This window comes from Babylonia areolata, chromosome 1 (assembly GCF_041734735.1).
Source record: "Babylonia areolata isolate BAREFJ2019XMU chromosome 1, ASM4173473v1, whole genome shotgun sequence".
Classification (NCBI taxonomy): Eukaryota; Metazoa; Mollusca; class Gastropoda; order Neogastropoda; family Buccinidae; genus Babylonia; species Babylonia areolata.
The window spans coordinates 20,051,269-20,063,768 of NC_134876.1; the positions used below are offsets into that span (position 1 = coordinate 20,051,269).

Genomic DNA, 12,500 nt, shown 5'->3' on the forward strand with positions numbered 1-12,500 from the left:
AGAGGGAAGGAAGAGGAGAAGGGAGAAAAGGGAGAGGGGCGAAGTCAAGCAGAAAACTTACAAGGTAGTTGTCGCCGTGTTTAGTTTTTAGCATGCGAACAACGTCCTTGAGGTTGAAAGCGTAGGTTGTGTCATGTCCTTCGGAGGGGAAGGACATTGCTGAAAAAGAAGAAGCACAAAAAAAAAGAAGTAAACAGCTGATATAATTAAAACGTACAGAAAGCACTGTTGCGCATACACAGATACTTACACACCTGCCTACCTACCTACATATATACCTACACACATATATACATACAACACGCGCGTACATCTTTCGACTGAAGTCGATAACGTCGTGCAACATGATCCACCCTGTTCCCTCATCCACACATCTCACACACACACACACACAACTCCCCCACCCCGAAAAAACAAACAAACAATAACTAAAGATCCCGCTCCCTCGAACCTCCTTAAAAATATGTAGGCGTAAAATGAAAGAATAGCAAACTGAAGAAACATACACGTGCTTTAATTTCCTGTAACTGTTTGGTTCTTTGGTTTTTGTTTTGTTTTGTTTTTCTTCCAAATTTCACCCACATTTTTACCCTCCTTTGCCCAGTTTCCCCCAACCCTCCATTCATCCACATCTCCCACCCCTTCTAACCGATAATACTCAGATGTATTCATAAATACTTTAACAAAATGTCTTCAATCACCGATATGTGTGACGGGACATTAAACAAAAAATTCCTCCTACACGTGCACACTATTCATTCGCTGACACTCACGCAGGCAATATAAATATACATCAAATACAACCGAAGGCAAACAAACACACACACACACACACACACACACACACACACACACACACACACACATAACACACCACCACCACCACAACAACACACACACACACACACGTAACACACCACACACACACAAACACACACACATAACACACCACCACCACCACCGCAACAACAACAACACACACACACACACGTAACACACCACACACACACCACCACCACCACCACCACCACCACCACCACCGCAACAACAACAACAACACACACACACACACACACACACAAACACACCACCACCATCCCCCCACCCCCCACAACAACAACAACACACACACACACAACACACAACACCACCATCCCCCCACGACAACGACAACAACAACAACACACACACACACACACACACACACACACACAGCCAAGCCATCAACTCACAGATGATCCGCTCAGTGACGTAGGTCATGTCGAGGAGCAGCTCTTCAGGTCCCGTGCCGTCCTGAGACCTGGACACACATCACACATCACACGATGATGATGATGATGATGATGATGACGATGAAGATGACGTATTTGTATTTCTCTTTTTCCTTCTTCTTCTTCTTCTTTCCGTTACACGACCAACATCGACTTGCCGATGACTCTGTCGTGGTTCATGCGTGCTGGGTATTTTCGTGTCTCCATAACCCACCGAACACTGACATGGATTACAGGATCTTTAACGTGCGTATTTGATTTTCTGCGTGCGTATACACACGAAGGGGGATCAGGCACTAGCAGGTCTGCACATATGTTGACCTGGGGGATCGGAAAAATCTCCACCCTTTACCAACCAGGCGCCGTCACCGTGGTTCGAACCCAGGACCCTCAGATTGGAAGTCCAACGTTTTAACCACTCGGCTATTGCGCCACAACAAATCTCTCTGTGTGAAATTCGGGCTGCTCTCCCCAGGGAGAGCGCGTCGCTTCGCTACACGACAGCGCCACCCATTAAAAAAAAAAAATCCTGCGTGCAGTTTTATTTGTTTTTCCTTTCGAAGTGGATTTTTCTACAGAACTTTGCCAGGGACAGCCCTTTTGTTGCCGTGGGTTCTTTTTACTTGTGCTAAGTGCATGCTGCACACGGGGCCTCAGTTTATCGTCTCATCCGAATGACTTGGGTCCAGACCACCACTCAAGGTCTAGTCGAGGGGGGGAGAAAAATATTGGCGACTGTATCGTGATTCGAACCAGCGCACTCAGATTCTCTCGCTTCCTATGCGGACGCGTTACCTCTAGGCCATCACTCCACTATGATGATCATGATGATGATATCACTACTACTACAACTACAAACAACAATGCTGATAAAAAAAATAATGATGATGATGATGATGATGACAGTAATGATGATGATGATCATACTACCACTTCTACTACCATTACCAACAATGCTGATATGAATCATAATGTGGTTGATGCTGATAACAGTAATGATAGTGATGATACTACTATTACCACTACTACTACTACTAACAACAACAACAACAACAACAACAATGATAAACAAATCAATTATAATAATGATGATGGTAATGATAATGGCGATGATAGTAAATGATGATGGTGATAATGAGAAGAAGACGAAGCGAAGACAAAGAAGAAGAAGAAGAAGAAGAAGAAGAAGATTGATGATGATTGATGATAACTGAAGAAGAAGAAGAAGGTCACTGAACTGTGTATGGGTGAACTATACTAAACAAGAAGGGAGGAGGAGATGGGGAAGACTGTGTGTGTGTGTGTGTGTGTGTGTGTGTGTGTGTGTGTGTGTGTGTGTGTGAGTGATGAGTGTGTGTGTGTGTGTGTGTGTGAGTGATGCGTGAGTGTGTGTGTATGTGTGTGTGAGTTTGTGTGTGTATGTGTGTGTGAGTTTGTGTGTGAGTGTGTGTGTGTGTGTGTGTGTGTGTGTGTGTGTGTGTGTGGTGTGTGTGTGTGTGTGTGTGTGTGTGTGTGTGTGTGTGTGTGTGTGAGTGATGCGTCTGTGTGTGTCTGTGTGTGAGTGATGCGTGTGTGTGAGTGTGTGTGAGTGATGCGTGTGTGTGAGTGTGTATGTGTGTGTGTGTGTGTGTGTGAGTGATGCGTGTGTGTGAGTGTGTGTGTGTGTGTGTGTGTGTGTGTGTGAGTGATGAGTGTGTGTGTGTGTGTGTGTGTGTGTGTGTGTGTGTGTGTGAGATGGGGGGGCAGTGGGAAAGGTCAGTCATCTATTCCTGACGGTAACAGGTTGTCAGCTCCTGCTGTTTACTAAAAAGCGTGCCGGTCCGTGTCATCGTCTCCTGTTGTATGTGTTGTCAACCTGCTTTGTGTGTGTGTGTGTGTGTGTGTGTGTGTGTGTGTGTGTGTTGTGTGTTTGTGTGGTGTGTGAGTGTTTGTGTGTGTGTGTGGTGTGTGTGTGTGTCTGTGTGTGTGTGTGTTAATATGTGTGTGTGTGTATGTGTGCGTGTGTGTGTGGGTGTGTGTGTTTGCACGCGCGTGTGTGTGAGTGAGGGGTGGAGTGGTGTGTGTGTGTGTTTTTGTGTGTGTTTGTGTGTGTGTGTGTGTTTATCTATCTATCTATCTATCTATCTATCTATCTATCTATCTATCTATCTATATATATATATATATATATATATATATATATATATGACCACTTCTCGACTATGCCCTTCAGGCCATTGACATTTTCTCATCGATTTTCAGGCAGTATCCGGAGGCTTTGGGCTATAATTGGGGGGGGAGCGGGAGGTCTGGAGATGGGGGGGAGGGGGTGGAGATAGAGAGAGAGAGGGGGGAGAGAGAGAGAGGAAGATAGAGAGAGGGGGGGAGATAGAGAGAGGGAGAAAGAGGGAGAAAGAGAGAGAGAGAGAGAGAGAGAGGGAGAGAGAGGTAGGCAGAGGTGAAGGGCAAAGACACAGATATATAGCACAGGTGAAGGGGACTGGGGGTGATGGGGAAGGGTGAGGGAGAGAAGAAATTAAGAGAGAGAGAGAGTGAAGGGGGACTGGGAGGGGGGGGGGAAGGGGGTGTTGTGGGGGAGCGGATGATGATGAGGAGATGGGGTGTGTGGATGAGATAAAAAAAAAGAAAAAAAGAAAAGATGAAATATTAACAAAAGGGTTTTATCGAAACACAAAAGTAAAAAATAAAAAAATAAAAAGTGAAGGGGTGACACGAGAAGAAAAAAAAATCACTAAAACATAGTCACGGTCACACACACACACACACACACACACGCACACACACGCACGCACAGCGCGTTAGTGGATGTTTTCGCACGTGCACAAACAAGCGTATGACGCACGTATCACCTGAGTATCCAAGTCAGAAAGAGAGACAGAGACATAGAGAGAGAGACAGAGAGAGACACAGAGAGAGAGAGAGAGAGAGAGAGAGAGAGAGATACAGAGAGAGGGAGATGGGCTCCTGGGATGTATGAAAAAAGCACACACACACATTCTCACGCTTGTGTGAACGTGCACATGGACTGAACGCATGTACGTGCGTAAAGTATGACGAAAAAGCACTGTATTTATCAAGTGAGAAAGACTGAGAGAGAAAGAGCGAGCGAGCGAGCGAGCGAGCGAGAGAGAGCATGTGTGCATGTGCGAGAGAGATTGGGTGAAAAAAAAATCTATCTATCTATATATATATGTGTGTGTGTGTGTGGTGGAAAATGTGTGTGTATATAAGAGAGAGAGAAAGACAACGACAGCCAGACAGACAGACGGATAGACATATAGATAGACACGGAAGACCAAAAAAGAAAACAAAAAGAAAAAAAAACAAAACAAAATAAAAACAATTTAAACACAGCAAGGACGAGAGGACAGAAGACAAATAGGAGCCCCCCAGTGGAGGGTGGGGTAGGTTTCGGGGGAGTGGGGGTGCGGGGGGGGCCAGGGTGTCGGGGGGGGGGGGGGTGCAGGGGGGGCACATGCACAGTGGTCTCCCATACCACAGGTGTGCTCCAACAAGACAGGTGACGAAGTTATTCGCACCCTCTGTCTAACACCTTGATGAACGACAACATGAGTAGAAAGAGAGAGAGAGAGAGAGAGAGGAGGGATGGGATGGGGTGGGGGGAGGGAGGGTGAGAGCCGGGTTGAGAGAGAAGGAAGAGAGAGAGAGAGAGAGAGGGAGGTCGTACTGTCTCTATCCTTCCCTCCCAAAGAAATCAATTATCTATCTGACACAGAGGTGAAGAAGAAGAAGAAGAAAAAGAAGAAGATGATGAAGATAAAGATAAAGAAGTTGAAGCATAAGACGATGATGTTAAAAACAACATTCTTAATTTTACGTGTGTGTGTGTGTGTGTGTGTGTGCGCGTGCGTCCGTGCGTGCGTGTGTGTGTGTGTGTGTGTGTGTTTGTGTGTGTGTGTGTGTGTGTGTGTGTGTGCGTGTGTGTGTGTGTTCATTATAACATTAAAATAGTGAAAATCAATACTTTAACTAGATGTATACAAACCACAAGTATGTGTTACTGGGGACACTGGACATATCCTCCCCCCCAATCCCCCCCCCCTCCCCCCCCCCCCCCCCCCAAAAAAAAAAAGACACAAGGAAATAGAAAGTAAGCAAACAACATCACCACCAACAGTATCTCCTCCCCACCTGTTGAGCATATCCCTCAGACTGGACATGATGCCCCGTGATCCCTGTGACGACTGCCCCACCTGAAACACCATCATCGTCATCGTCATCGTCATCATCATCACCACCACCACCATCGTCATCGTCGTCGTCATCATCATCATCATCACCATGACCATCCTTCTCTTCCTGATCACCATCACATCTGCATCGTCATTACCGTCATCGTCATCGTTATCATCATCATCGTCGTCGTCGTCGCCGTCGTCATCATCATCTTCGTTATCATCACCATCATCATCATCATCGTCGTGACCATCATCATAATTATCATCTTCATCATCATCATCTCTATCGTCATCGTCTTCAGCGTCATCATCACCACCATAACAAAATCTTCATGATCATCATCATTATCATCACAACAACAATATCGTCTTCATCACAGCAAGATCATCGCTATCATCACAATTATCATCATCATCATCATCATCACCATAGCATCCTGATCATCACATCATGGTAGCAGTCGTAGCAGCAACAGAAGCTTCAGGAGTGACGTCAGTCTCAACAGGGATCCTTCACCTCTTTGTCCTAAGTCCTATGTCTGTTTACAACGGGACTTCTTTGTCCTGTGTCTGTTTACAACGGGACCTCTTTGTTCTGTGTCTGTTTACAACGGGACTTCTTTGTCCTGTGTCTGTTTACAACGGGGACTTCTTTGTCCTGTGTCTGTTTACAACGGGGACTTCTTTGTCCTGTGTCTGTTTACAACGGGGACTTCTTTGTCCTGTGTCTGTTTACAACGGGGACTTCTTTGTCCTGTGTCTGTTTACAACGGGGACGTCTTTGTCCTGTCTGTTTACAACGGGGATTTCTTTGCCCTGTGTCTGTTTACAACGGGGGCTTCTTTGTCCTGTGTCTGTTTACAACGTCACATTTTGGTCCTAAGTCTGTTTAGATATGCACCTGTTTGTCCTATGTCTCTTTGCAAGAGCACCTTTGTCCTGAATCTGTTAAAAAGTACACCTCTTTGTCCAGAATCTGTTAAAAAAGTACACCTCTTTGTCCTAAATATCTTAAAAAGTACACCTCTTTGTCCAACGTCTGCTTACAAATGCACCTCTTTGTCCTAAGTCTGCTTACAAATGCACCTCTTTCTCGTAAACCTGTTCACAACTGCACCTCTTTGTCCTAAGTCTGTTCACAACGGCGCCTCTTTCTCCAAAGTCTGTTTATAAATGCAAGTTTTTGCCCAAGGACTGTTTTACAAAAGCGCCTCTGTGTACCGAAAAGGTTTAAAATTGCACCTCTTTGTCCTAAACATGTTAACAGACGCGTCCCTTTGTCTTATTTAAAGTCTGTTTTAAAACGGGATTTCTTTGTCCTGAGTCTGTTTGTTCGCTCACAAGAGTACCCGCGCACACCTGACTTGTGTCGAGGTTGTTTGTTTGTTTGTTTGTTTTTCTCACCTACCTGATTACGACACCTGAAAGGTATTGTGTAACGGCGGGGTTTTGATTGTAAACAACACCAACTGAATGTCCACTTGTCTGGTCACGTTTGACAACTAGTTCTGTCTAGGTTGGTCGGCTTTAAGAAAGCGGGATTATCTAATTCTTTTTTTTTCTTTTTCTTTCTTTTTATTAAACGTCCTTGCAAGCTTACTTGGCCATTTAAGCTAGGAAATGAATGTATCTTTTGTGCAGGCTTATACTGGGACATTTCTCAAAATGTCAACGCACGCCGATTTTTTTTTTTTTTTTTTTTTTGTCTGCAACCTTGATGAATTCTTCCTCTTCTTCTTCTTCTTCCCCTTCTTCTTCTTCATCCTCCTCCTCCTCTTCTTCTTCTGTAGCCTCCTCGTTCACTCGTGTGTACGAGCGGGCGTTTCACAGGCCTTACCATTTTTACCCCCACAACTGTAGGCAGCCATACACGACTCTGTTTTCCGGGGCGTGCGTGGTGAGATACGTTCGTGTTTTCCATAACCCAACCAACGTGAACAAGGATCGCGGAATCTTTAACGTGCGCTGTTGATTTTCTGTATGAGTGTACGCTCGAAGTGGATGAAGCATTAGACAGTCTGATATATATACATCTATATGCTGGACCGAGAGATGGGGAAAAATCTTCGCCACACCGCTTTACAACAACACCATGCGCCGCGATTAAGATTCGGACCCCGGTCTCTCAGATTGACAGTCTGACACACGCTCGGCTGCTGCGCCAGTCTGCCTTGATGATTACATTTTGTATTTATATTATATTTGTCTTTTAAAAAAAAATATATACAAATTGTATTTGCACACTCCATTTACTCTCAGTGTGTGTGTGTGTGTGTGTGTGTGTGTGTGTGTGTGTGTGTGTGAGCGTATGTGCACGTACGTGCGTGTATGTATGCGCGCGCGCTCGTGTGTGTGTTTGTGTGTGATTGTCTACTTTCAGTTTAACGTTAAAGTGTGCGCGAGCGTGCGCTCTCTCTCTCTCTCTCTCTCACACACGTACACACACACACACACATGCACATCTTATGAGGCTACATACATGCATATGTATGTATGTATGTATGTATGTATGTATGTATGTATGCATGTGTATATGTATGTATGTAGTATGTATATATGTATGCAAATATGTATGTATGTATATCTATATACACACACATACACACACACTTACGCACACACGCACACACACACACACATTCATATATATATATATATATATATATATATATTCAGAGAGAGAGAGAGAGATAGACATTTACACATTTAAACACACATACATCAACCATTTATCTTCTTTTCTGCATCACTTGGTCCGCTGTTTGCACAACGACTGGTCCATGCATCACAGTTAAGCATCTTCTTCAAGGTGATATATATACATGGCTGCTGAGTGTGGTAAATACATCATGGGATGTTTTCACAACTTAGTCATCGTCAGCGAACGCGTAAGCGCGCATGTACGCAGACGCTGCCGCAAGCATGGACGCGCGCGCGCGCACACACACAAACATATACACACGCGCATAACACTCACACATTCACAGATAAGCACGTGCGCGCACACACACACACACACACACATACAATCAAACACAGACAAATAGATACACACACAGACACACACACACACACACACACACACACACACCTACGCGCGCGCACTCACATACACACAGATCCAGACCGACATTGCACGCACTAACAACTTAACGGGCGTTCCAAAGTTTGCCCCCAGTGACTTCACTTTCAAACCACATGTTATGGCGCCGCTTCGTCTCAAAAGTCAGTATTTTCGCCGAGGGCATTTTCTTCTGTGTTTTTTTTTCTCCTTTTTTTTTCTCTTTTGTTCTTGTTTCTTCTTCTTCTTCTTCGTTCGTGAGCTGCAACTCCCACGTTCACTCGCATATTACACGAGTGGGCTTTTTACGTGTATGACCGTTCGCCATACTCCGTTTTCGGGGGGGTGCATGCTGGATATGTTCTCAAGTTTCCATAACCCACCGACCCGCTGACATGGATTACAGGATCTTTAACGTGCGTATTTGATCTTCTGCTTGCCGTATACTCACGGAGGGGGTTCAGGCACAAAGCAGGTCTGCACATATGTTGACCTGGGAGATCGGAAAAAAAAAATATACCACCCTTTACCTACCAGGCGCCGTTACCGAGATTCGAACCCGGGGCCCTCAGATTGGAAGTCCAACGTTTTAATGACTTGGCTATTGCGCACGTCTCTCTCTCTTTCTATTTTCCTCCTTCCTTTTTTCTCTCTATCTCTTCCTAACCTTCTTTCTTTTTCTCTCTCACTTCCCCTCTTTCTTTCTTTCTGCACTACTTTTTTTTTTTATATTGTCGTGATGTCTCAGTATTTGTTTTCTCTCTCTCTCTCTCTCTCTCTCGCTCCTGATCGCTGTCTCTGTCTCTTACTTTTTTTTTTCTTCTTTAAAAATATTCAGAGAGAGAGAGAGAGAGGCACAGGCACAGGCACACACACACACACACACACACACACACACACTTGACATGTCACTGATAATGGAGATAAATGGATATCTGGCTTTCTGTCGGTTTTTTTTCTTCTTCCTTTCTTTCTCCTCTCCTTCCTTTCCCTCTCTCTTCCTTCATTGCCCCACCGCACCGCACCCCCCCCCACACACACACACACCAGATTCCTTAACCTGCCAAGTAAATTGACTTTTTTTTTTTTGGGGGGGGGGGGGGGGGGGTCAAGTCTCTACCACGTTCGCTTTCCTTTATTCTTTCTTTCCTTTCTTTGTTTTTTTGTTTTGTTTTTTTGTTCACTGCCACAACTGCAGATTGATCAATAAGACTGATGACAATGGGAACAGGTAAAAGAAAAAAAAAAGTGTCAATCAATGGGTGTGAGAAAGATCGAGGAAGAGGGTTATGTGTCTCAGTGAGCGTTTAAAAATAAACCCAACGCACACAAAAAAACCTCTCTCTCTCTCTCTCTTTTTTTTTTTTTTTTTTTTTTGCCTGTCGACCGAGCGACGCCACGCGAAAGTTCTGGGCGCGCGACATCCACTTGTGACTTTTTGTTGTTGTTGTTGTTGTTGTTGTCAAGTCTGTTTAACCCCGCAAGTGAGATAGATTCACTTCGTAAACAAAGTGTGCACGTGTGTGGGGGTGGGGGCGAGGGCGCGGCAGGACGGGTGGTGAGGGGCGGGGAGCGGGAACGGGCGCGCGGGGGGGGGAGCGGGGGTGGGGGGTGGGGGTGGGGTATGTGTGGAGGTGGAGGTGACGGAGAAAGAGGGATATGTAGCAACCTCCTCCACTACAACGACGTCGAACTGACTTTCATCGAACCAAGACCCAATAAGCCCTCACACAACTTGGACCTTCGGGGCTTTTAACCTTTTTTTTTCCTTTCTCTCTCCCCCCCCCCCCCTGTGTTCCCCCCCTCCTTTACCTCCCTAAGAAAAAAAAGGCTGTTAAACTCCACTTGAGGCGGAAGAGGGAGAGGTAGACAGGGATAGGAGGGAATGGGGGGGGGGGGTGTGTGGGAGGAAGTGAGAGAGACAGACAGACACGGACAGGAAGATAAGAACAGAAGGGAGAAAGGGAGTGAGAAGACTGGAATGAGGGCGGGAAAGAGAGTGAGTGAGAGAGAGAGAGAGAGAAGGGGAGAGAGATAGGGAAGAGAGAGAGAGGAGGAGGAGGAGGGAATGGGGGGGTGGGGGGTGGGAGGAAGTGAGAGAGACAGTCAGACACGGACAGGAAGATAAGAACAGAAGGGAGAAAGGGAGTGAGAAGACTGGAATGAGGGTGGGAAAGAGAAAGAGTGAGAGAGAGAGAGAAGGGGAGAGAGATAGGGGAGAGAGAGAGAGGAGGGAGAGAGATAGGGGAGAGAGAGAGAGATGAGGAGGAGGGAGAGAGATAGGGAAGAGAGAGAGAGAGGGGGACAGAGACAGGGAGAGGGAGAGAGAGAGGGGGGAGGGGGAGACTGAGGGAGAGAAAGAGAGAAGTAAGAGGGAGTGAGATACAGAGAGAGAGAAAAAAAAGGAGAGAGAGACAGACAGACTGAGGCGCAGGCAGAGGCACAGAACGGCAGAGACAAAGACACAAAGACATACACACAAAGACCCCACCCACCCACCCCCAAAAAAAAGAAAAAAAGAAGAAAAAAAGAAAGAGTAAAGAGTCAATTTTCAGTCACGTTCCCACAGACACTCTACCGCCCCTCTCCCCCCCTTCAAACAGTCTCTTTTGAGTCCACATCGGCGATAATATCCACAATTCTCACCCCCCCCCTACCCCGCCGCCCTCCTTCAAGGCGGAACGAGCAGTGTTCACAACACAGCGTGCACGTTCACTCCGTCGGTCACACAGAGGGAGGTGGGGTGGTTGGGTTGGGGAGGTAGAGACGTGGATACATCGCCATAAAGATCTGGAACGTAGGTATGTAAAGCTCTTTTTGTTCCCCCTGCACTCCTGCCAGTGACCTCTTACTGTACCCCCCCCCCCCCCCCCGACCCCCCACGCCCCCTCCCTCCTCCTCCTCCACCCCCAGCCACCCACCACCCTCCCCATCGCCCCCCCCCACTGCCTGTCGGATCCCTTCCACCCAGCTCCGTGTCTCTGTCACGGGCAATCCTCCGCCACAGCAGTCACTGTCACCTCCCCCCTTTCCCTGGAATCCTGGGCCTGCTTCCTGCCATGCTGCCGTGCTCTGGTATATTATATGGGCACTCCGAGAGTGTCTGTCTGCCTGGAGCGCGCATGTAATGAGCCGTCTGTATACTCACCAGTGCTGCGTTTTTTGCCAAAAAGCTGGAGATGCGAACACACCAAGTGGACTGCGCCCCATCTCCCCTATCGGTTTAACAGAACATCCCTCGGTAACCCAGCTAAACTGCGCCCCGCAACAGCAACCTCCCACAACACGACAATTTTCATCAACATACTGATGTTGGTCGTTTAGAAGAAGAAGAAGAATAAGGAGGAGGAGGAAAAGAAGAAGAAGAAGAGGAAGGAGGAGGAGGAGGAGGAAAAGGAGGAGGAGGAGAAGAAGAAGAAACAAGAGAGGCAAGGCCTTCAAGACTCACTTGTGATAAATTAAGTCCCCTAGCATTAATTACAGAGTAATTTCCCTTTTTTACTATCTGCACCAAAACGTTTGCAAAATAAATAAAAATTCCATGCTTAGCAAAAGAAGTTCCTGTCTGAACAAAAAAAATGACAATAATGACTCCTCTTGTTGTTGTGTCAGAATAAGAGGTCAAAGTGCCAAGTTTAGAGAATACAAAAAATATAAATATAACAGTAAATGCAGTTTGCATATAATTAGGCTTCTTTTCTTTTTTTTAAAATACTTTTTTGTGCCCATCCCAGAGGTGCAATATTGTTTTAAACAAGATGACTGGAAAGAACTGAATTTTTCCTATTTTTATGCCTAATTTGGTGTCAACTGACAAAGTATTTGCAGAGAAAATATCTGTTAAAGTTTACCACACACACACACACACACACACACACACACACAGACAACCGAACACCGGGTTAAAACATAGACTGACTTTGTTTACACAAGTGAGTTAAAAATTTCATCAGCATACTGATGTTGGTC

The 12,500-nt window shown here is 45.9% G+C and overlaps 1 protein-coding gene across 16 annotated transcripts in view; it reads right to left on the bottom strand.

Moving 5' to 3' along the window:
- The window catches only part of LOC143280562 (tensin-3-like), a 614,920-nt gene that overhangs the window by 65,810 nt on the left and 536,610 nt on the right, over window positions 1-12,500 (bottom strand). For all 16 annotated transcript variants that reach the window (XM_076585372.1, XM_076585299.1, XM_076585321.1 and 13 more), the window contains 3 exons: window positions 5,424-5,485; window positions 1,233-1,300; window positions 62-159 (listed from right to left, as the gene is read on the bottom strand). In XM_076585372.1, coding sequence (XP_076441487.1) covers window positions 62-159; window positions 1,233-1,300; window positions 5,424-5,485 — 228 coding nt within the window. The remainder of the gene's footprint in view (window positions 1-61; window positions 160-1,232; window positions 1,301-5,423; window positions 5,486-12,500) is intronic.